This window comes from Diabrotica virgifera, chromosome 3 (genome assembly GCF_917563875.1).
Source record: "Diabrotica virgifera virgifera chromosome 3, PGI_DIABVI_V3a".
Lineage (NCBI taxonomy): Eukaryota > Metazoa > Arthropoda > Insecta > Coleoptera > Chrysomelidae > Diabrotica > Diabrotica virgifera.
In genome coordinates, this window is record NC_065445.1 from 223,945,600 (window position 1) to 223,971,788 (window position 26,189).

Sequence of the window (26,189 nt, forward strand, 5' to 3'; positions counted from 1 at the left end):
GAAAATTTAAAAAGAACCTACCAAAATAGTATGTAATGCTTTGATTTACATAATTTGATTACCATCAAAATTTCTATCAATATTTACCTAATATATTGTTTTCTTACCCTATGTTTTGTTGTATTTTAATATTTCTTTCAATTCTAAATAATTTCAATTCAAAACCAAAATAATTTGGTTAAATTCAGAACAGTCAAAAGTTTAATCCGTTTAGTTAGTTGATCTTCGCACATGATGACACATGGTCTCCGTGGGTAAAAGTTTAAGGTGAATAAATTTCAATACTAACTGCGCTGATAAGCGGGTTCGAACCCCAATGGAAACTTTTATTTTTTTTATTCTTTTTATACATTTTATGATTGTAAGTTTATTTATTATATAATTTTTTTTTTCAGAAAATACGTATTTATTTAAAAAAATTTCCTATATTGTTCAGAAATCATTTGTGGCATTTTTCAATGTGTTTGTTTGTGTGTGTTTTATTCTTTTATTATTTTAATTTTTGGCACTGTTTTAATAAAAAATTTTGAGAAGTAGTAATTATTAAAATTAGCTTCATATTTAAATAAAATATAAATAAACTGTTTAAAGTATATTAATTTCGTTGAAATCATATAATAGAAGTATAACTTCTTACGTGCGTAAAAAGTACACACACATTCTTTTTAACCTGTTCCACCGTTAAAACTTCCCCTGTTCCAGTGTTTCCATATATCAAAATTTGTTCGACTAGACACCGTTAAGCTATTAACAAATTTTGAGCTTGCTATTAATCAATTTTTTGGGTACGCGGGATCCAGGACTATTACTTTTCTATATAGTCGAAGCAATAAAGCAGTGAACCTCCGAAAAAAAAAGGACAAGACGGATCTTAATAATTCTTTTTGCATTCGATTCGTGAATGCGCCAGGAAACTTTGTGAACCGGAACCATGATATAATATTGAAAAACTGCATACAAAAAATGCATTCTTAAAGTGCATCTCAAACAGACAATAAAAAAAATTCAGAACTCGTCAATTATCGGCGGAAATGAGTTCAATTTTGTTACTCGGGGGTTTTTGGGGTCGCTGAAAACGAATATGACGTCAAAAATGATCTCCGGAGTACCTGGTGCCAAGGGTACCGACTGTTTACCTCATCATTAAAATTCGTTAAAAAATTAGTCAAAAATCATTACTCGGGGGGTTTTTGGGACCGCTAACGACGAATATGACATCGGAAGTGATTTTCGGAGTACCTGGTGCCCAGGGTACCTACTGTTTAGCTCTCTTGTGGAGTTTTCGGCAAAAAATGTATTAAAAAATTAGTCAAAAATAATTACTCGGGGGTTTTTGGGGTCGCTAACGACGAATATGACATCGGAAGCGATATCCGGAATACCTGGTGCGCAGAGTACTTACTTCTTATGGAGTTTTCAGCAAATTCATTAAAAAATTAGTCAAAAATCATTACTTGGGGGTTATTCGGTCGCTGACGACGAATATGACATCGGAAGTGATCTACAGAGTACCTGATACCCAGGGTACCTACTGTTCACCTCGTTTTCAAGAGTTTTTGGCAAATTCATTAAAAAATTAGTTAAAATTCATTACTCAAAGGTTTTTGGGGTCTCTGACGACGAATATGACATCGGAAGTGATCTCCGGTGTACTTGGTGGCCAAGGTACCTACTGCATTTATCTCGCAACTAATGACGTTTATCTAATTTTTTAATGAATTTGTCGAAAACTCCAGAAAACGAGGTAAACAGTAGGTACCCTGGGTACCAGGCACTCCGCAGATCTCTTCCGATGTCATAGTTGTCGTCAGCTACCCAAAAACCCCCGAGTAATGATTTTTGGCTAATTTTTTAATGAATTTGCTGAAAACTCCATAAGAAGTAGGTACCCTGGGCACCAGGTATTCCGGAGATCGCTTCCGATGTCATATTCGTCGTTAGCGACCCCAAAAACCCCCGAGTAATTATTTTTGACTAATTTTTTAATAAATTTTTTGCCGAAACTCCACAAGAGAGGTAAACAGTAGGTATCCTGGGCACCAGGTACTTCGAAAATCACTTCCGATGTCTTATTCGTCGTTAGTGGCCCCAAAAACCCCCGAGTAATTAATGATTTTTGACTAATTTTTAATGAATTTTGATGATGAGGTAAACAGTAGGTACCCTTGGCACCAGGTACTCCGGAGATCACTTTTGATATCATATTCATTTTTATCGACCCCAATAATTGAAGAGTTCTGAATTTTTTTATTGTCTGTTTGAGATGCACTTTAAGAATGCATTGTTTTTCAATAGTATATCACGGCTCTGATTCACAAAGTTTCCAGGGCCTCGATTTTTGACCCTTCGCTTCGTTATAGAACGTATTCGCTTCGTATTATCTGTTTAGTATACGTAGCGAATACGTTCGATAACGAAGCGAAGGGTCAAAAATCGAGGCCCGGGCACATTCATGAATCGAATGCAAAAAGAATTATTAAGATCCATTTTGTCCTTTTTTTTTCGGAGGTAAGGCCGATTTTAGTGCTTTATTGCTTCGTTTAATATAATAAATTCAGTCGGTATTTTCCCAATCGCCCCTAATGTAGTATATCTTCAAAAATAATTCATAGTAACTCTAAATGATGCAACTATCAAACATAATAACAACCCCAAATATCTAGGCATCATACTTGATAGAACACTAACATTCAAAAGTCATCCTACACATACAGCTTTTAAACTGACATCAAGGAAAAATATAATAACAAAACTTGCTGCAACAACTTGGGGTACTTCTGCGGTCACAGTTCGGACCTCTACTTTAGCTTTGGTTTTTTTTGGGTCTAGGACGTTTCATCGCCGCCGTTTCGATGCCGCCAGTTCGATGCCGATGCCGGCCGATTCATCGCCAGTCAATTAATCTCTATCTGATATATTTCCGAATTTTCGACAGTTACAATTATTAGTTATTTTTAGTATTAATTAGGAATTCTAGGAAATGCGAGATATGACGGCGATGAAATGGACTGGCGATGAACCGGCGGCATCGAAACGGCCGGCGATGAACCGGCGGCATCGAAACGTCCCATTCCGAGTATTTTCATGGCTAAATAGTGCACATACCAACAAAATCGATGTCCAACTTAATCAAACCATGAAAATAATTACTGGAACAATAAAATCAATCCAAATGAGTGGATTCTACTTCTACTTGGAGTAATATTGCTTCACCAGATATACGCCACAGGGCAACATTAGTGAAACAGTACCAGAAAAGTATAGCCAACAACCTCACAAACGAGCAGCGTCGGCTCAGATCCAGAAATCGTAAAATCAGAACTGCTCGAAAAATTGGTAATACTTATGATATACATTGGGAATGATCAACAGGATGGATGCCAACAATAGAATCAGACTATTTCCAGATATCCACCCTAACTCAAGGCTTCATCAGATCAAGTCTTCCCCGGTCCAGACTCCAGACCATAAATTATTGTGTTTCAGACTGCCCAAATCGTGCCTACCGTGCCTTGGGCCTTGGAACAACTACCGTACCGTGGAACTACCGTATCGTGGAAACCTCCAGGATGTAGTCCATATGCTAAAGCTAAATGAAGAAAATAGAGGATATTTAGTCAATTGGTCATATTTGGGCCCAAATAACCTAGTATACGTTCCAATAGTAGTTATATATGACCATGTATAATTTCAATTCCACAGACGAAACATTACTTACCTCTGGCGTTTAGTTGTATTACTTTTTTTTATACAGGGTGTCCCAAAAGTAGCGGAACGGTCGAATATTTTGCGAATGATAACACCAAACATGATCCTCCACCCCACTCCCTAGATATGGGGTGGGGGGTAACTTTAAAATCTTAAATAGCAACCTCCATTTTTTTATTGTATATTTGGATTCGTCATGAAAAACTAAACATTTATTCGAAACATTTTTTAGAATTGTTGATAGATGGCGCTATAATTGGAAAAAGACGATTTATTAGCGCTATCTATTAAAAATTATAAAAAATGTTTCGAATAAATGTTACTTAATTTTTCATGACGAATCCAAATCTGCAATAAAAAAAAATGGGGGTTGTTATTTAAGATTTTAGAGTTTCCCTCCACCCCAGCTCCAGGGTATGGAGTGGGGGTTGTGTTTGTAATTCGATAGGTTTTTGAAAAATATTAAACACCTATTTTTTGGTTTTTCATTTGTAAGTGTATTTCTCGAGATATTAGACCGTTTCTATAATTTACCAGGTAAATTTACGGTATCAGGATAAACGGTTTTTTCCGATTATAGCGCCATCTATCCATAGTTCAAAAAAATATCTGAAATAAAAGTTGCTTACTTTTACGCAACAAATCCAAATCAGAAATAAAAACGGGGGATTCCTATTTAAGATTTCAAAGTTAACCCCCACCCCACCTCTAGGGGGTGGAGTGGGGGGTCGTGTTTGGTGTCATTCGATAGATCTTTGAAAATTATTGAAAACGTGTTTTTTAGTTTTTCGATCCGACATTTATTTCGAGAAATATTCGACCGTTCCGTTACTTTTGGGACACCCTATATAAAATAATGAGTTATTATATTATTAATAAGAGTATTTAAAATAAATAATTTAATTAATAAATAAATTTTATTACTCAGGCGAATGTTTCCTGTTATTAAAGTCACAGCTGGAGGTCTCGATCCAAAGGCCATGTATACAGTTCTACTAGAATTTGTTCAAATTGATCCGCATAGGTGGAAATATGTCAATGGAGAATGGGTACCAGGGGGGAAGGCTGAAGTTCCTCCATCTAATCCAATTTACATACATCCCGAGTCACCAAATTTTGGAGCGCATTGGATGAAAGAAGCAATTTCTTTCGCAAAGGTAAAAACAGTTTTGTTTTTATATTTTCAAAATAGTAGAAAACAAACATGTTGAAAAATTAAATTTTTGTATAGTTTTGTATTTGTCTACTATATTCCAGGGCGCATCTGTTTTGAGATGGACGTTGAGAGGTGACTCATATGTTTTTGCAGCAATTGCTTGGAATTAGCTCATATAATAATAATTGAGTTATCCTCCCACTCAAAAGGGTCCCGAATATTGTTTAAATAATGAAAATGTCAAAAATTGAAGGAAAAATTCGATTTTTTTCTTTGTTTTTTGTTTTGATTATAGCTTTAAAAGTATTCATTTCCGAGAAAAGCTGCTTTTACATAAAAGTTGCGCAATTAAATTTCCTACAGTGTAGGATTGGTTAAAATTTTTAAAAATTGTCACCCTGGTTGCAAAATAGCAATAATTGCGAAAAAAAAACATAAAAGAACAAGTATTCGCATTTTACGTTTTTCAACCATTTTTGCTACCCTTAGTACCTTCATATTTTATCCAGAAAAACTTTATGACATAATAAAATAATATTGTAAATTTGGTTAAGATCGATTCAATAGATTTTGCAAAATAAATTTTGAAATCCAGCTTTCGCCAAAAAAATGCATTTTTTCAAAATGTTGCAGGACTGAAAATAAAGCACACAGCAAGTTGAATTTTTTGTATATAGAAGAATACTGTACCTTTCATTTGCAATTCGCAAAATTAAAATCGGTTAACTACCACGGTGTCAGGATTTTTTTTAAATAAACACTAATTTTGGGTGCCACGCGCAGGACAGCGGACACGTTTGCTCTGATTGGGCATTCCAATGACCTGTCAAAAATTATCGAATATTGTGGCTACCAATGTTTATCTAATATATTATGTTCTTACTCTATATTTTGTTGTATTTTAATAGGTATTTTAATTCTACAAAAATCAAACTAATTTGATTATTGTTTGTGAAATATTGTTTAAACAATTGCATATGTTTAAAAATAATAAACTTTTATTCTCTAAGTTAAAATATATGAACAAAGAAAGTTTTTGCTAAAAAAAGTATTATTTCAAAGGACAGAGTATGTGTTTTTATTTTGCAATAAACAAATTTATTTATTTATATCGAAATATACTAAAAATTAAAATTTATCAATCATTATCGAAGGTCATTGGAATGCCCAATCAGAGCAAACGTATCCGCTGTCCTGCGCGTAGCACCAAAAATTAATGTTTATTTAAAAAAATTCCTAATGCCGTGATAGTTAACCGGTTTTAATTTTGCAAATTGCAAAGGAAAGGTACAGTATTCTTCTATATGAAAAAAAAATTCACCTTGCTGTCTGCTTTATTTTCAGTCCTGTAACATTTTGAAAAAATGCATTTTTTTGCGAAAAGCTGGATTGCAAAATTTATTTTGCAAAATTTATTAAACCGATCTCAATGAAATATACAGTATTCTTTTATTATATCATGAAGTTTTTCTGGGTGAAATATGAAGTTCTTAAGTGTAGCATAAATGCTTAAATACTTGTTTTCTTATGGTTTTTTTCGCAATTATTGCTATTTTGCAACAAGGGTGACAATTTAAAAAAACATTTAACCAATGCTATATTGTAGAAAATTTAATTAATCAACTTTTATGTCAGTGCAACTTTTCTGGGTAATGAATACTTTGAAAGTTATAATCAAAAAACATTTTTTGACATTTTGATTATTTAAACAATGTTCCGGACCTTTTTGACAGGGAGGATAACTCAATTATTATTATATGTATGAGTTATTTCCAAGCAATTTCTACAACAAAAAAATGTGCGTCACCTCTCAACGTCCAAATGTACTAATATTTTTACAGATGCGCCCTGGTCTACTATAAAATGGGAAGAATGGGAATCACAACTACTTTAACATTTCTGTCTTTAGGTCAAAAGTAATTTCATTTAATTTTTAATGTTATCAGTTAACACTTTTTTAATAGGTATTATGGAGTATATTATAGTATTTTGTCTATTCCGTCTTCACAATGGTATTCGTCCATATTTTTCGTGGTGTTCCTTATTTCCCCATTTCCTCAAAGGAAAGCAATCACTTTAAAGTATTGAATTAATTTTAATACTTAGACGAAAAAGTTCCAAAGTTGAATTAGAACCAGTCAGCAGATCATCAACATAGAAATCAGATATAGATCAAAATATATATAGGGTGTCCCAAAAGTAGCGGAACGGTCGAATATTTCGCGAAATGACCATCGGATAAAAAATCTGAAAAATATGTGTTCAATAATTTTCAAAAATCTATCGAATGGCACTAAACACGACCCCCACTCCACCTCCTGGAGGTGGGGTGGGGGGTACCTAACTTTAAAATCTTAAAAGGATACCCCCAGTTTTTATTTCATATTTCGATTCCTTTCGTAAAAGTAAGGAACTTTTATTCGAGAGATTTTTTCTAATTATGGATAGATGGCGCAATAATTGGAAAAAATCGATTTATCGTGATACCATAGTTAACACGTTGACGGACAGAACGTCCATGGTCGTCGTAAACATGTTTACAAACAATGTTAAAAAACTTATTGTTTCCATAAACTATAAGCGCTAAAAGAAATTCACTAATTTCCTTATTCTACATTGCAAAATACAGTCACAACACTTGCTTATACATTTGACGTACTGTCCGTCAATGTGTTAAATTATAGAAACGGTCTAATATCTCGAGAAATACACTTCCAAGTGAAAAACCAAAACCAAAAAACACGTGTTTAATATTTCTCAAAAACCTATCGAATGGCACCAAACACGAACCTACACTCTACACTAGGGTGCATCGAAAAAATAAAAGTTGGAAATGTTATATCTAATAGCGTGAAAAAGTTGCTACTGTTATTTTTCAGCATATTAGAACTTTTAATTTTTTTTTCTAAGCGAATTTTCTGCCCCCCTCCCCAACGACCTTGAATTTTATTAAATATCTCATTTTTATGGAAAATTCAATTTATATTATTTAGAATAAAATATGTGCTAACTCGATCTAAGATCAATTAAAGAAATCTTAAAATGTTGTCAATTAAAAATTTAAATGATATTTAAAGTTGTATTTGCTTTATCAGTCTCCCCAACCCCTTTGAAATGTCCCGCTTCGTGAGTCCGTGCGTGTAATTTTCACTTATGTTTAGTGCGATGCCTTACTTTCTTATTATTGTTGTTTGTAAATTAAAGATTTTTAAAATAGATAAACTAGGACCATGAAGAATAAAATCCAGATATGCTGTGGACCGCCCCATTTTTGGGTAACCACCAAATATACCTGAAAATGTTTTACAGAAATACAAACAAGCGATGAAGTTTTGTAGTTGCAAGAGGATAAAAAATTTAGCAAGAAAGAGCCAGAATTTTCTGGTATTGTCGAACAGGTTGCAATTCAATTGGAGGAAATATGGAAAAAGGCTTTAATTCCAATAATAATTTAACATACAAGAATAATTCAGCTTTTAAAAGCCTATCCTGACAAATATATGAAACTTATGACAACATTTGAGAAGAGGCAAAGCAGTGAATTTTACAAAATTAAAAATCAATGCTTTAAGAACAAAAGTAAAACTACACGTTTCGATCTCGCAGCATGCAAATGTGACACTCTGATTAATTGTCTTTGTAGCAAATCTCAAAAAGTGCCTCTGGATGAGCGCGAAATTCTATTAAATCAAAGAGGTCCCAGAAAAATGGTGATAAGCTCGATTCATAGGAAAACAAAAACAAATATAATCTGAGAGAACAACGGTAAAAGAAGAAAGTTGCCGACGCAAAGACATAACTTTAGCTCAAGTAAAAAACAGTACCAAGTTTTATGGTCAATCGATCGTGGAAGAACACATAACACTTGTGCATGAGCCAGTGTGCAAATATTTCGGATATGTGTATCCGCTGTCTGGTATATCAGAAAGTATCAAATCCAGCTGTTACATGTGACGATACAGTCGTAAATACTGGCGTTAAGGGTGATGTAATACCGCTGTTAGAAAAACATCTTAAAAAACCGCTTCAGTGGTTTGTATGTCTGCGACATTCAAATGATCTACCCTTGGACATCAAAAGAAGTTTGCCAGTGACCAAATCAAAAAACGTAAGGGTCTTCAAACGTTCTCCTATAAAAATTTTGATTCAAACGACTACTTTGAGTTAATTAACTAACAAGAATATCACCTTACAGAACCACCTATATTCTCTAGATTTTCGTATGACAATCTGCGAGATTTTATTAAGAATCCTAACTTAGAACCTTTTAACATTCAGATGGAGAAATGTCACTGCCACAAACAATGTGTAGAACGATCTGTCAAGCTTGTGACACAAGCTTCTCTAGAAGTTTTTGGAGCGTATTCGAGGGATGGATTTATAAAAACTCGAATTCATTCCAGAAAAACTATGCCTCACTTTAATGCTAAATCGGAAGACATCTTCGAATAGAATGCTTTTACCATATTTTTTTGCAGAGCCGTGTGGTACATTTTTTCAATATGATGCAAGTCTTCGAAATGCCGCCCCTTAAATATAACTTCACTTTTATTTTTATTAAATGCAACTGCACAAAATGAACACTAATGCCTCGACAACTAATGGCCATTGGCATGGTAGGTACGGTAATTTTGAACAGTTAGGTACCTAGTGTCATGTGTAGTGTGTGTGTTGAGTAAGTGCCTTGTTACTTTGCAAAGTCGACGTCATTGTCTTTGCAAAGAGACGCTAATTGTATCCGAACGTCTGCGGTCCCTCCGGTGAGTACCGATCCCACAAGGACAGAAACTATATTCATTTATTAATTTATAATAAATGAAAAATTTCTGACCCTGGTGAGATTCGAACCCACAACCTTTCGGATTTTTTCGATCCAAAGGCAGGCGCTCTTACCACTGAGCCACGGAGGGGGTCAAAACATAATTGAAATTAAATGAAATACGTATTAACAATTAAATAACATTTACAAAAATTACAATTTTACCCTTCTGACTTTAATTTTGGCAAATTCGTCAATCAGATTGATGTAGTCTAAAGTAGCAGACAGTGAGGACTCTATTGAAATGAGTGCTAATTTTTTTAGTTTTGTTTGTCTTATGGAGCTTCGTAAACAGTTTTTAATAATTTTTAATTTTGAAAAACTTCTTTCCCCACTCACTACCTAGACAGGGAGTGTTAATAAAATGCTTAGCGATACAACTACATTTGGGTGTACAGAAATAGTTTAAAACTTCTAAAGGTTTCGTGGACTATGGATATATGTATTACACAATTCTTGTAGAAGATCATTTGCCTGTATATCTGATTCTTTTTCTATTGAAAGTATTGAATGAAGATTCATACAATATTTTTTTAGTGTTTTATCATTTATTTCCCCCAATTTAAAAATATCATCAAAAATTTATTTATTTATGAATTTCTAGAAGCGAAAATCGAACAATCAAAGAATTAATGACAATGTCTAAAATATAGATGAAAAAAATTATTTTAAATTTATCTTCTTCTGTTAATCCATATTTCGGCATCAAATTGACGCTTTTTTCCTGGCCCGAATTTCATTTTTCGCTGGAAATTCGGAGTTTATATCAAGATTTTCTGCAATTTCATTAGCAGTAATTTTCATTTGGTCATAGCCTTATTTTCTGTAACTTTTAATTTTTGAAGTTATACTTCTTTAGCCGCGATTGGGAGTGAATTTTTATTATTCTGCGCGCATGCGCACACAGACAGTATGGCGTTAGTTGTTAAATCTTTCAAGTTATGTACAGTGGAACCCCGATAAGTCGGCCTCCGATAACCCGGAAATTATAACGTGCATATTTATTATTTATATGTACTTTATTAATTTTTACCATATTCTCCGGCTAACCCGGATATTCAATAACCCGGATCGGCCACAGTCACGATTTATATCAGTGCAAAAAAAGGTGTCAAAAGAATATATTAGTATTTTTAGTAAATATATTTATTATAATTTATGTGTCTTAGGATTTGTCTTCCTCGGGAGTAAGATAAGTACATATTATTAAAACATTTTTATATTTATTATACTTCACTTCGTCTGTTTGTTACCGTAAATTGTCATTACGTCCGAGAAACTAAATAAACAGAGAGGTCGCGGCATTATTGTTAGAGCATTCGGCTACAGATCAAGAGGTCTTGGGTTCAAATCCGGACCATTCCTATTCTTTTTTTTTTGGAAAGTGTTAGGCATTAAAATTAGTTTAATATTTAAATAAAATAAAAATAAACTGTTTAAGGTATATTTATTTCGTTGAAATCATATTATAATAGAAGTATAACTTCTTACGTGCGTACAAAGTACACACACATTTTTTTTATTGTTTCTGACAACCTTTTTGCACAATCTGACAAATTTATAGTTTATTACATGTTGCAACATCTTCGAGACTGAGACCGAATTTATATGAAATGAAATATCATGCCAAAGAACTACACCGCATATAAATTTATTTTGGTAATCCTCGTGCTTTGACTTTAGTTTCTGTATCTTTGTTGACTTCTTCTATTATTTCGAATAAGGCATCATATACTTCACAAAATTGAAATCTTAAAGGTTTCAATGCATCTATTCGACTTGACCATCTACTAGTATCGTTAACGGTTTTAGTTGTGAAACATGTTTTTTCAGAGCTTCCCAACGCTTTGTAGAACCAGAAAAAAGTGTACAGCTCTTGTATAATACAAAAAAAGGTTATTATTTCTGTAGAAAAAGACGATTTCACTTTTAAAACTAAGTTTACAGAGTGGCATGCGCCACTATTTAGCCTAAAGTCAGACAAGCGATAATTTACGGCGCCGTAAGAGCAGTAAAATGAAGAACGAAAATGGGTCTTACGGTGAGAGCAATGGATGGCCAGACGAGCTGTAAAATATCACGCAGCAACATAGCAACATAGTATAGGCCCATTTTTCGCGCTCCATTTTACTGCTCTTACGGCGACGTAAATGATCGCTTGTCTGACCTTAGCCTTAAACTTGAATGACACACACCATCGGATATTTTTCAAATATTCTATTTTGCACGCCCTTTCTTATTCCTATGATTATTTTGATGTATTTTCATTTTACTGATTATGCCGCCCCCTTGTGATGCCGCCTGATGCGACTGCCTCACCGCATCATAGCACCGCACGGCCCTGTTTTTTTGTAATATTTATATACCTAATTTTGTACTTTGCTTTATATTTATTTTAGTATTAAAAAACTTGGGTGACGTCAGGGAGACGGATAAGTTAGGCTATTTTGTTATAAAAATAATGTTTTGGTATACTTTTCTTAAGCTTGCTAAATTTTTAATTGCCTTGTGAAACCAGAAAATATTTTCCAATTTAAACCGAATTTATTTAAAGTTCTATATGGTATTACATTTCCCTTACAAAACAAATTCACATATTAATGTATTTTTTTCTAATTTTTAGTTGCCGCGGGGGGCAGAAAATATTTTTTTAATTCAACGCAATTTTACTAAAATAGTAAATAGTGTGGTGAGCAACTTTTGTGAGCTATCACTTTTTGGTTTCGAAATAAAAAATTTTTCGTCTGTTAACATTTTTTCAAAATTTTTAATTGTCTTGGGGGGCAGAAGATATTTTCCAATTTCGAAAAAATTTTACCAAAGCACTTAACAGTTGATTGGGCAACTTTTGTGAGGTATTACTTTTCCATCGCAAAAAAAAATTTTTGCCTTTTTCGATGCACCCTACTCTACACTCTGGAGGTGGGGAGTGGGGTAACTCTAAAATCTTAAATAGGAACCCCCGTTTTTTATTGCAGTTAGGATTCCCCATGAGAGAATAAGTATCATTTATTCGAAACATTTTTTGGAATTGTTGATAGATGGCGCTAATAAATCGTATTTTTCCAATTATAGCTCCATCTATCAACAATCCTAAAAAATGTTTCGAATAAATCTTACTTATCTTTTCATGAGGAATCCAAATCTGCATAATAAATAAATCCGATTTAAGATTTTAAGGTTACCCCCTATCCCCCACCACAACACCTCCAATAGACGGGGTGGAAAGTCATTTTTGGTGTTATTCGATAGGGTTTTGAAAAAAATTAAAAACGCAAAAAACGCATTTTCTCTTTCTTTGTTACCCATTACAACCATAATCATAGGCAACCAACATTACTCTTTTCAATTTTTTACAATATCACTAGGTATCTTATATTTTCCTTCTATAGGGCTTTTCACCGATTGTCATTTGTTTCGAGCTTCTGTCATATGTTGTATAATCTGTGTATAACATTAGTCTACACGGATTATACAAGATATGACAGAAGCTCGAAACAAATGACTGTGAATGAAAAGCCCTATTAGTTGTTTACATTCAAGTTTTTTCAGTTCTATTTTTATTTCAAAACTAAATTAAACTTTATTCTTCCTTTTTAAACTGTCATCAATGATGTCATTGACTTTACTATGAATAACATTTTTATTAACATAACAATAACAGTTCTTTCTGTAACAGAGAGTTGCCTTTTAGACTTTTATAATAGAATCTAATTTTATTATAATTTAAATTCCACTTTAATACAGTTATTAACATCCATTCAGCTTAACTGATAATTTAAATTTAAATTCATAACCAAAAATTGACTACCTGTCTTGTCATGTCACTTCAGTCTGATAAATAGATTGTCATCTCCTATATTCTTGTAGGTCTGTGTCCATCGAACTGGCAAGTACCACACGTTACCATAGAGCAGTGAATCATGTTGCCCTTTGAGCACTCTTAAATTTATCGCTTAACATCGACTTAGAGTCGCTACTAACATCAGTTTTTAAAAATGTAAATCATATTTCTCGATATCACCTATTCTATAAGGTTGCTAGTTTCATGTAATAAGCAGAACGTAAGTATTATCCACATTTTTTCTTTAACTAGTCATAATTTTAACCTTTTGCATTAATTCTAACGTGGAAATACTTCGTACTGCGCACTGAAGATGATCTGATCTAGATTGAAAACGTTTTGCGAATCCTTTTGGATGACTTTTTATTAGTTTTTCAATAAACTTTTTATACCATTATACAAACGAAGTTTTTACTTGTTCTGTATGATTTTTAATGATGGTATACAGCCAGCTACTGGGACTTTCCCATTGATTTTGTTTTTATAATGATATTTGTATCTATTAAAGAATCAAATGGATCGTGGAAATATACCCAGCTTTTAAGCTCTCCACTAAATTTGAGTTAATCTGTAGTCGGTAATTTGACACTATCAATACTAGCATTTGAACTAAAACCATTGCCTATAATATTTGAATTTGTTTTTAATATTTGAAATTCTGAGATTAAACTTCTGAAACCGAGATTTGATTGGAGTGATTGCACTGTAAAATGTATTTTCAAAATAATCTGGTCTCTCGTACAATAGTCCTCCGAAATCAAATCATTTTGATATTTAATTTCGTCTATATCTATTATATTATTTATATATAATTTTAGGTAAAACTCACAAACAAATCCAATGGAAACGGCCAAATAATGCTCAACTCCCTTCACAAATATGAACCCAGAGTCCATCTAGTCCGAGTCGGCACCGAGCCTAGAAGAGTCTTGACATTCCCTTTTCCCGAGACCCAGTTCATCGCCGTAACCGCCTACCAAAATGAAGAGGTTACGTCTCTGAAAATCAAATACAATCCCTTCGCTAAAGCCTTTCTCGACGCGAAAGAAAGACCTGATAACTTATATAGCCAGAGGGAATTTTCAAGCAGTTATGGACAACAACAAAGTCAGTATTCTCAATGTAAGTATAGTATATAATTTACTTTTTTAATTATATTAACTGGTTTAATAAATTTATTAGGTCATTTCTTAAAATTATGTCGCTATTAAAAGATTTGTCATTATGGGTCTGTTAGTTGAATAGAAAGTTATTTTAGTAGAGTATTATCTTGGTCATTAGAGTCAGAAGAGCATTGCGGAGTTAGCCAATTAATGCTCTAAATAACATTTGCAACTAACGAAAAGTTCGGAAGCTATGGTTTCAACAGGATCCGCTCCGTGCGTGACCATGGTGGGGGTACATGAAACGATACCAGCGTGAGTAGCGGCGAAATAGATAATTTTGGGGATTCTTTGTCAGGTCAGTGTCATTGTTTGTATAACAAATTTTATCAAAAATTGTAAATAAATGTTGCGTAAGTATTTAATGCACATATCGAAATGAATGGAAGAAATTTGTAACGAAAGCCAAGTTATACAACAAACTTTTACATCACACAAGTGGAATGCGAAGTGATTCACCTCAATAAGCGAATCAGAGATTCTAAGTAAGACCGGCAAACATTCCATCCGGAATGAAAAGCCCTGATGATGATAAAGTATTTAATTGTGCTAATAATAGCCAAAAAAGTTATCGTAATTTCTATAGATCTCCAATAATGACAAATAAATTAGAGACAAGATTTAAACGATAGGAGGAATAAACTCAAAGACAGATTCACACCAAATAATGTCAATATAAAAATCACCAGATTCATCTTCTTTATTGGTCGGCCTTCGATGGTAATTCGGTAATCAGTATCGGGCAACTTATAAGACTACTAATAATTCACTAGAGAGTTCTAAAAACAACAGTTTTTTATATAAATGCAGACTAAAAATTTAAAAATTAAAGAAATAACTGAGAAACACAAAAAATTGCCGATATAATTTTAAAAAGAAGTTTAAAAGTAAATAGTGTCAAAATTTTATAAATATTAATAGTGTCAGAATTTCATAATGTAGTGGAATAAACTTTCCTGTGTTTTAACATTAGAAAGTCGGGCTTAGCTTACCTACCTAGAAAGCCGGAAGGGATCATTTTGGCCCCACGTTCTTTGATAAATTAAAACTCAGTTTAAAGAAATCAAATCTACTCTAGACGATAGAATATGATTTTATTTTTTACTTTCATTGTTTAACACATTCGCTGCCTATCAAAAACATTCGGAACACTATACAGTTTGCAGTTTTTGATATTTGCCACACATTGCCTTGTTACAGCCGCGGCAATGATTGGAAGTATCATTTCCTTTACAAAATATTTTCAACTGATATTTTTGTCGTTTTTCGATAGTAACAGTGATAGTTGTTGGTAGACCTGGTGTTGTTAGGCGTAGTTCCAGATTTCGGGAGGCAAGGTATGGGGTCCATAATTCTTCACACAGCCAAAGAATAAACTTACAAAGACTGAGTCTACTTCCAGTTATTTCTTTATAAATAATCCATACATTTATTGCTTCCAACTCAAGAGTATTATAAAACACGTACATAGGCCATCGTCTTGAAGTTACTTTTGTAGTATATTTGCGCGTCATTTGATCCTATACACCCAGGGCCTCCGAGAGGGATGAGCGGGCCCCGGTAAAAAGTGAAGGGCGGGCCCCCGGCAAAAGTGAAGAGCGAAGAAAATTGTTTAATTTTTATAGAAATAAAATTATTAACAATAAATGATAAGAAACCTTTTAAATACTTATAAATTTTATTAAATTTTGATTATATTTATAATAGTGAAAATATTTATAATACAGGTGTTTTCGAGTTTTCTGATCGGCAAAAATGTCTCTAATTTTCGAAAAATCGCATGATTTTGCCTAATCATTCTCAATTCACAAAGTTGATAGGCAGCTAACCGATCCTATTTCATTGTACTAGCTATCATTACGTTATAGCATTTTTTATACGAAAAAGAAAACTAAACGATCTTTCTGCTTCTGCGACTGTCGCCGCTAATGTGCAAAATATTCTTAACGCAATAACGATCCAAATTTGAGATGTTTAATTTTATTAAGCAAATCTATTGGAGAAAGTTGAGATTCACCAATAATATCCGTGTATATCGCTCTCAAATGAAAAATTTCATCTATCAATTCTTCACTGATGTCTTCTTTATAAAACCCGCACAATACATATATCAATTTTTTTTAATATTGTCTTCATCTTCATCTCGGAATATCCATAAAATTTTAAATACGAATGAATTTTATTTTCCGTATTAAATTTTCTGGTTAAATTGCTTATTACATGACAATATTAAAATATTTCCCAGCGAAATATTGCGTCGGGCTCAAAATTATCAGTTGCACCACTACTAGGCCCAGGCAAATCACCAAAAATCTCACAGGCTTTTTGAGCTGTTTTTCTGTATTTGCTGTAAATACTGGATTTATTCCATAATTGCTGGTAACTAATTTATATTCTTCAACATAGATTCTTCTGATTTTTGTAAATCTTCAGAAGCCCTGATATATTTTTAATATCCATATCCATACCATAGTTTTATCTGACTGCAGTGTAGTACTTGACTCCTGTGATTTATTGCTGTTAAAATTTTAAACCAAATCTATTAAAGGTCATAATATTAAATATAGTCGAGTATTAATTAAACGCATTATGGACATAAAGCGAAGAGCACAAAAAAAAACGGGAAAAATTATGTCTTTGGTCGGGTCGACGCCGGGCCCCTTATATCGGCGGGCCCCGGTAAAATGTACCGGCGTACCGCCCTCTCGGCGGCCCTGTCTACACCCACAATTGTATCTTTGTGTTCACCAACAATTTTATCTTCATTACGTAGATGATCAGTACCAGTATAAGGGTAACCACTTACAATAAACAGTGGCGGCTCGTGATGTTTACAATAGGGGAGGCTATACCTAACTCTAAAATATCTAGACAAATTTGCACTAGCAAAAAATGCGCCAAAAATGTAATGTAAGGCCCCATTTTTTGACCATTTTTTTTACATTTCATAATATCATCATAATTCATAATTTCATAATACCATATCATTTTAAAAATAATTAGTCTAATTGTAAAAGTTTAATACGTAGTAACGTAAGTACCTAGTACCTAAGTACCTAGTAATAAAGTAACCTAACCTTACCAAAGTTTGTGCCGTTTATTTGTTAACAATTCCATGTTTGTAAGTAGATATGCATATCAAAATAAATACAGATTTGAAGTTTTGCAGTCCATACAGGTTGAAGGTTTACATTTTTTAAGTTACTCAACTGAATTTTTTTAATTCTAAACGCGGCCTACTGCGGATCCAAAAACATGATAAATTACCGATATTTTGCTTTGCGTTACAAATATCGGAAAAAGTTGTTCCAAATATTATTCTAACTCCAAATACCAAATTTCATAACAAAATTCGCACTTTTAGTTTTTTCATTATTTTTAGTCAGGACCCTAAAATTCGTTGTCTCGAGATGCACGCAACGGCAACGGAACCGAGAAGCTAGTTAGCCTCCGTTGGTAAATCTCCGGGCAGCGTGTGATGGCACCGTAGATGCCACTGTTAGGCCTTTCGCACACACAGCTACTAAAAAGAAACTAAACTAGTTGGTACCTAGAATTATCAACTGGTTATCAACTATGGCTCGCACACTACGCTACTGAAAATTAATAAAACGAGTCACTTCTTGACTGTACGTTGTACTGAGTAGCTTTGTTATGCGGTGTTTAAGTTTATATAAAATATGTTGTTCTGAAGCTACTTTCTTGTGGAATTTTTGTAATTAACTAGTCTTTCATGGGAAATAAGCCACAATTTTACTAAAAAATGATTTTATTAACGTTTCGACGTCCAAATAGGATGCCGTTTTCAAAATACAAAAAAATATTAATGAATTAAACAAAATTGTTGTTGCTTAGTAAAAAATTCTTCTAATAATTTATTTAATCTGACTCATTTATATCGGCAATTCAGTCATATATTATACATTTTAAAACAGAAGACTTTAAAATGATATTGTGGTTGTTATTTATTATGACCATTGCATGTAGTTGTATTTTTAAAGGCAGAGCACATGTCTGTTATGATTTTTTTGTGACGGATATTCTTGAGTTGGGGTTGATTTTATGTAATGGAATGAACTATCTTTCAGTAAAGTCGTCCCAGGAGCGCAACTCATAAATATTGGCAATATCATTTTAAATTCTTCTACTTTAAAATGTATAATATATGTCTGAATTGCCGATATAAATGAGTCAGATTAAATAAATTATTAGAAGAATAATTTTTTACTAAGCAACAACATTTTTGTTTAATTCATTAATATTTTTTGTATTTTGCCAACGGCATCCGATTTGCACGTCGAAACATTAATAAAATCATTTGTTTAGTAAAATTGTGGCTTATTTCCCTTCAAAACTAGTTAATGAAGTTTATATAGGCACGGATGTTTTCCACTTTTTGCATTAATTTTATATTAAACGACTCTTCCGCCAATTTTTCGTATTAAACTTTAATAAAATATCACAAAAGACTAAAAACTAGTCACCAAGCGACCTGCATGTCCAGTCCGCTGTCGACTGATCACTCCCGCATTATAGAGCGGCTGCTAACTAGTAGCGCTGTGTGCGGACACTCATTAAAATGCATGGGCAGTGACTACTAAGTAACTGATTGGTAACTAAAGTTACCAACTGGTTTCTTTTTAGTAGCTGTGTGTGAGGATAGCCTTAGGAGACCGGGTCTCATTAAAGGCCTGCTGCGCTGCGCGGAGCATTAGCAACGGAGGCTGGCCGGCTTCTCGGCTCCATTCATGCATCTCGGGATAACCCAGGGTCCTGCCTACAATAATAATTAAAAAAACTGAGACGCAATCAGCGTTCTAATGCTAATGCTCCGTACATATGGATATTTAGTGATAATGGAATTTACACGTTGTATAATAGTGAGGGTGCGTGTTGTTTTTCGCGATTCAAGATAAACAAAATAGTGTAGCGTGTGTAAAAAATTTATGGGGAGGCTAAGCCTCCCTTGCCTCCTGTGACGAGCCGCCACTGACAATAAACATACATAAATATAATTTTACCCATCCGACAGGAATTTGATAGAAAGGCTCGTCGAATTTCCCGGAAAATTATAATAACTTACACAGGGCCAATTTGGCCCCTTTAGACTTCTATGGTAGATTTGTTAGAAAAACCATTTAATAAATTTAGTAAACAATATTTTTTGTGTTAAATAAGTCTTTGTATCAAAATATTAAAAGTCATAAAATATGAAATGATTATCGCCTCAAATAAAAAAACTACAATAACTTCAAATCGCAACAGGGACCAAATTGGCCCCTCCAACTTTCTACATAGTGTTAATTTGAATTAGGCACTCCTCCTAGTTTAAAAACAAGCATAGATTTTTCCCTTTTTGTGTCTTTTGGGGTTAAAAAGATAAATTGTGATAAATTTTTAGAACCCCAGTTCTTAATACTTTAATACTTTAATAAAACTTTTTTTTTTCAGATGGTTCTTGGTTCCTTCCTCATCAACCAATGTACGCACCAGCATCTCAAATGTCTGCATGTCAGTTCAGATCAAGTCCAACATTAAAAAGGCAAAAATCAGCACCATATACAATACAAAGGCAAAAATCAGCATCAGTGTCACCTCCCTCACATGGTAAGAGAAATATGGATATCTCAGGGTTATTCTAAGTAAAAATTTACGTGAAATATACGTTTATAACTTATTAAAAAATACAATCGACTGTCTTATCGGTATCGGTATTTCGATTTCCATTTTGGAAGTCGTTCTCAAAATGCAAAATAAATTAAGATGCATTTTGAGTTTTGTATATTAAATTTCCAGTTTGGAAATCGAAACGTCAGCGTCGCAATAAACCTTATTTATCACATTTATAATTGTATTTTGGGATTTTTATGAGAAAGCATTTGACACAGTAAACCATCAGAAAATGCTAGAACCTTTAAAATAATGCCAAATAGATCACCGCTACACCACTATCATCAAAAATGTCTATGATAATGCTTGCGTCAGCCTTCACGAAGATACACACAAGCTCAACATTCATCATGGCGTTCACCAGGGTCACACCATTTTGCCAAAACTGTTCACAATAGTATTGGAATACATGTGTAAGCGTGCAAACCTAGACGAAAAGGGCATAAACATAAATGGATAGCAACTTAGTCGCCTTAGGGTAGCGGTCGACATAGTCCTGATAACGGATCGCATTGATCATTCCATCGAAATGTGCAAAAGGCTTTACCATGCAAAGGGTTTAAGATCAACAACTCAAAAACATAAGCGATGACAAAACTCGTTCTGAGTGAGAACATCAACATAGCTGGAACAAGTATAGAACAAACAGCATACAAATATCTGGGGCACGAAATTCTGTTAAGTAGAGATAACCAGACCAATGAACTAATACGTAGATAGGATTGACTTAGGCAGCTTATGAAAAGCTAAGAGATGTTTTCAAATCAGCTCTTCCCATCTGCTGAAAGAGAACAACCTTTTATCGATGTGCGCTGCCTGTTATGACCTAGCGTGCGGAAAAGTAACGCTCACTAAGACGTCCGCAAACAAAATTCGAACAACATAGAAGGCAATGAAATGGCCCAAGTTGGGATTAACCCTTAGCAACTGAATAACTAACACATAATTGCGCCGTTCATTGGGAAAATCCGACGCAATCAAAAGAATATCGACCTTAAAATGGAACTGGGCAGGGCACGTCGCGAGAACGAAGGTCGGCAGATGGACAAAACGTATTTTCGAGTGGAGATCCAGACAAGACGGCTTTCGAAATAGAAAACGATAACTAACAAGATGGGCAGATGACCTGAAGTTGATATACCAAAATTGGATGCAAGCGGGTCAGGACAGGGATTTGTGGGGTGAACTACGGGGGGCCTACCTTCAACAATGGACAAGTAGAGGCTAAGTGATGATTTTATTTTGGTATCCCATCCCTTTCGTTATTTTCTCGCTATATATTCCCAGTCACCTTTTTCCTATGCCAATAATATCTGATCATCAACGAATTGTAATGTATTATCCAATGGTGACTAGTAATTATTACTTTTTAAAAGGATTATTATGTGTGTTTCAGTATATACACCACCAGACCACATCCAGCAACAATCATTATACAGCTCAACAGGACCAACCTACACAAGCTGGCCAACAATGACAACAATACAGACTCCTCCTGCAGCAGTTAATTGTTGGTCTATCTCCTCGAATTCTCCTCCACCACACCAACTGACCAATCAAACCACCCCCAACCAATCACCTAGTCACCAAATATACCAACACTCTCCGATAGCCAGTATCACAAATCTCTCTTATTCTGGTTACTATGGCGATGTAGCTTATCAGAACCACGAGTATATTCCAGTGGTTAATTCCGATCTAACATATACTCAAATAGGTTTAGATAGAACAGCTTCGGTGGTGTACCATTCTGATGTGAATAATTCTGAAAAGGAAGAATATGAAGAAAGTACGCCTGTTAACAGCACCAACGAAGAAAGACCCGGATCTGCGCCGAGTACGCCCAGGCAGGAGTGGATCTCTATGACTCATATGCAAAATTAGGTTTAATTTGCTTTTTGTATATATTCTAAATAAATTTTAAAAAAATAATCTTATTTCAAATATCCTAGTACCAAACCTAACCTTTTTTTTTGGATTGAGGTGGAAAGGTTCTAAACCGACTAGGGAAGGTGTCCCTAATAGTACGTTCTTTAAAGGTAAAATATTGTAAAACCTCTAAATTTTAAAGAACCGATTGGATTGACATGAAATTTGGCATACATATAGCTAACAAGTCAAAGAAAAAAGTAATATTGTGCCAATGTGTGCTTTTGCCCTAGGGGTGAGTTTCACCCCCTTTTGAGGGTGAAAAATATATGCTCGAAATAAGTCCGGAAATAGATAAAATGACTGAGTCTAAGCAACTTTTGTTCTATAAAGTTTTTTCACCAAGTTAATACTTTACGAGTTGTTTGCGAGTGAATATGTTAATTTTTCTACAAAATAACCACGTTTTCAGACGATTTTTCGCAAATAACCCAAAAAGTAAGTATTTTGTCGAAAAAAAATTCCTATCAAAAATATAGCACGTAAAAAAGTGAATAACATGATGTATACATTAAGTCACTATTCCTAGTAGAAGCCGAGTTATAGCTAATGAAAAATAGGTTCATATTCGTCAAATTCAAAATCGAATATTTTAACGTGCCATAACCAAAAAACGAAGCACTTATTTGGGGAAAACTTATTTTACCTTTTTAAAGTGTTTAAGAAAATGCTTATTTTTGTTTTAAAAAAAAATTTTTAGCATCAAAAGTAGACAAGTTACGCTCAAAATAAAGTTGGTCCCTTTTTTTGGTAAGAAATCGGGAAAATCACCCCCTAATTAGCATTTCAAATGAACTTAATTGTTACCACTTTACAAGTTTTTTACTCGCGTATGTATTGATTATATGATCTGTAAGTTTAATCGGTCCAAAGTGCTTATTTTTGAAAGAGCTGTAGTTAAAAGGAATTGAACGACTCACTTATCACGAGTGTATGAAAATTTAGCAGCACCGAATCTTAACCAATTTTTGTCTTACAGAAAAACAAATGAATACAAAATATTCAGAAAAGTAAAGCCGACTTTTTTTATTGTTTAGGATTTTTGGTATCTCTAACAACGTTTAAGTTATTTAAAAAAAAAACATTTTTTTCAAAATTAAAATTTTTAAAAATTTTACTTTAAAACCAAATTTTTTCAAAAACCTTCAAGCACTTTGAATCAATTAAACTTACAGATCATATAAATACAACATAAAGTAAAGTAACTTGTGAAGCGGTGACGATTAATTTCATTTAAGTTGCTAATTGGGGGGTGATCTTCCTGATTTTTTTTTGCCAAAACAAAAGGGACCAACTTTATTTTGAGAGTAACTTGCTTACATTTGATGCTTGAAATTTTTTTATAAAAACAGAAATAAAGCTTTTTTAAACACTTTAAAAAAGTTTAAATGTTTTTTCCCCAAAAATGCTTTATTATTTGGATATTTCACATTGGATTTGGATCTATTTGGATTTTTTCGAATATGAACCTATTTTTCATTAGCTATAACTCTGCTTTTGCTAGGTATCAAGACCTAATATATACACCGTTTTTTTTTCACTTTTTTATAGGCTATAGTTTTGCTAAGAATATTTTTTTCGACAAAAATGCTTACGTTTTGAGTTATTTGCGAAAAAACATCTAAAAACGTAGTTATTTTGTTAAAAAATGAACATATTCACTTGCAAATAACTCGAAATGTATTGATTTTGTAAAAAAAACTATATAGAACAAAAGTTGCTTAAAATTAGTCAGTTTATCCATTTCGGGACTTATCTTGGACATATATTTTTTCACCCCCGAGATGGGGTGATATTCACCCCAGCCCAAAAGCACACATTGGCACCATATTACTTTTTTCTTTGACATGTTAGCTATGCGTACGCCAAATTTCATGTCAATCCAAGCGGTTCTTTAAAATTTACAGCAAAAACCGTGAAAGAATGTACTATAAGACTGTGGGATTCGATCCGGAAAGGAACACATGCTAGCACATAGCATCCAAAAAATATAGATTATATGCGCGGAATGCAGACCTGACCAGTCGCCTACCAACTAAAACCACCCCATCTTCCGAGAAGGCACCCCCGGACAAGTTCAATCGGTGAACGAAACATTGGGATGCCTTGCGCTGTGTGAAAAATTGAAGAGAAGAAACTGGAAAAAGGTTTTTACCTAGAAGCGATAAGAAAGGTCAAGCGATACCAGTCAAAATAACGCAAGGACAGTATCTATTGTAAGAAACAAAACCTAACCTATAGAGTGAGACATAAAATAGAACAAGTTGTAAGAAAAAATTGTAATTAAAAATATACTCTTGTTTAATCGCAATCCATCTATGCTAAGGTTAGCTTGGAAAAATTGTAGTCAAGCAACTATACTTCTTATTCTTATTTTGGCATCATAACCCTGGATGGGTATTTGCCTGTCTAGCTATGTCCTTCCATTCAGAACGGTTTTACCTATGCCCTTCTCCTTCATTGTCTTATATTTATAATTTTCAGGTCGTCTTCCACGTTATCTAGCTATCTCGTTCTAGGTCTCCCTTTCTTCGTCTTCCTATTGGCTTCCATTGTATTATTTTCTTTGTTGGTTTTGTATCTTTTTGTCTCTGGACAATTCCCAGCCATGACAGTCTCTCACTTTTAACAAATCTTACAATATCGTACCCTTCATTCAATTAATTAATCTCCTCGTTTCTCCTGATTCTCCATGTGCCGTCTTCCTCTTGCAACGGGCCATATACTTTTCTCAGTATTTTTCTCTCGAATATCCTGAGTTGCGCTTCATCTTTTTTTGTCATTACCCAGATCTCACAACCATAGCTTATTACGGGTCAAATTAATGTTCTGTAAAGTCATTTTGTTTCTTTTGTCTAATAATTTCGATGTTTATCAATCTTTTATTAGTAGGGATGGACACAAGCTCGAGCTTAGCTCGGCTCGGCTCGAGGCTCGGCTCGTTTGACGAGCCGAGCTTCGAGCTCAAGCCTGTTTGTTTCTTGCGAGCCGAGCTTCGAGCCGAGCCAAATTTTTTTCGAGCCGAGCCGAGCTGAATTGGAAACGAGCCGAGCTTTCCTTAACGAGCTTGTCAATATTTTAGCTAATACTCTAATATTTTTTCTATTTATTTTTGATACCACTGATACTTTTGTTTGAGAATAAGTAATTTAGACGACAAATATGTATTTGCAATATACAGTGTGTCCGTAATGTATTAAATAAATGGGATATTTCCTAAACTAAAAGTCTTTTGAAAAAAATCTAAAACACGTCGATTTTTAATTTTAATGATCTACATTTTACAACCAAATTTAATTACACAGAGTGATACACATAAAGGTGATGACGCCATCGGATTTTTTGTAAATATAACAGCTTCATACACAATACCTGCAAAAGGTAAATATGTGGGCTAACAATTATCGGACCCTACTTTTCAAAGGTAATTGAAACGAGTCGCATAACATCAGTCTTTAACGGGGTATCTCGCACCTACTTTAATTTATTTATTTCCCAGTAGAATTAATCCTGGAGGTTTTGATGAAAGTTTATGGTTTCAATAGGATATTGCGCCTCCGCATTATGCTGTAGATGTTCCAAGGTACGTAGACGAAATTTTTCCGAACAGGTGGATTGGAAGACGTGGGAGTGTGAAAATTTAAGATAAAGTCATGTATCAATTACTGGATTACTTTCAAATTCTTAGATTAATAATTTGAAATCAATAAAATTTATTTTCATAGCGCATATCTTTGAAATTCTGTCCGTTAGACCCCAAGTATCATACCTTTTTAACATCAGCTCATTTTTTCGATCTAAAAATGTCACAACGTAGGTACAGAGTGTACATTTACCTCATACATATCAGCTTAATGTATATCACCCTGTATAATCAAATTTTATGGTAGAAGGTAGAAC

At 33.8% G+C, this 26,189-nt stretch overlaps 1 protein-coding gene across 1 annotated transcript in view; it reads left to right on the forward strand.

Annotated features, from left to right (window-relative positions):
- Positions 1-22,292, forward strand: part of LOC126881544 (T-box transcription factor T-like) — an 82,397-nt gene extending 60,105 nt beyond the window's left edge. The window contains exons 3-6 of the mRNA XM_050645875.1: positions 4,637-4,865; positions 14,346-14,649; positions 20,142-20,297; positions 21,757-22,292. Of these exons, the coding sequence (XP_050501832.1) occupies positions 4,637-4,865; positions 14,346-14,649; positions 20,142-20,297; positions 21,757-22,244 (1,177 nt within the window). The 3' untranslated portion in view covers positions 22,245-22,292. The remainder of the gene's footprint in view (positions 1-4,636; positions 4,866-14,345; positions 14,650-20,141; positions 20,298-21,756) is intronic.
- Positions 22,293-26,189: the final 3,897 nt, after the last annotated feature.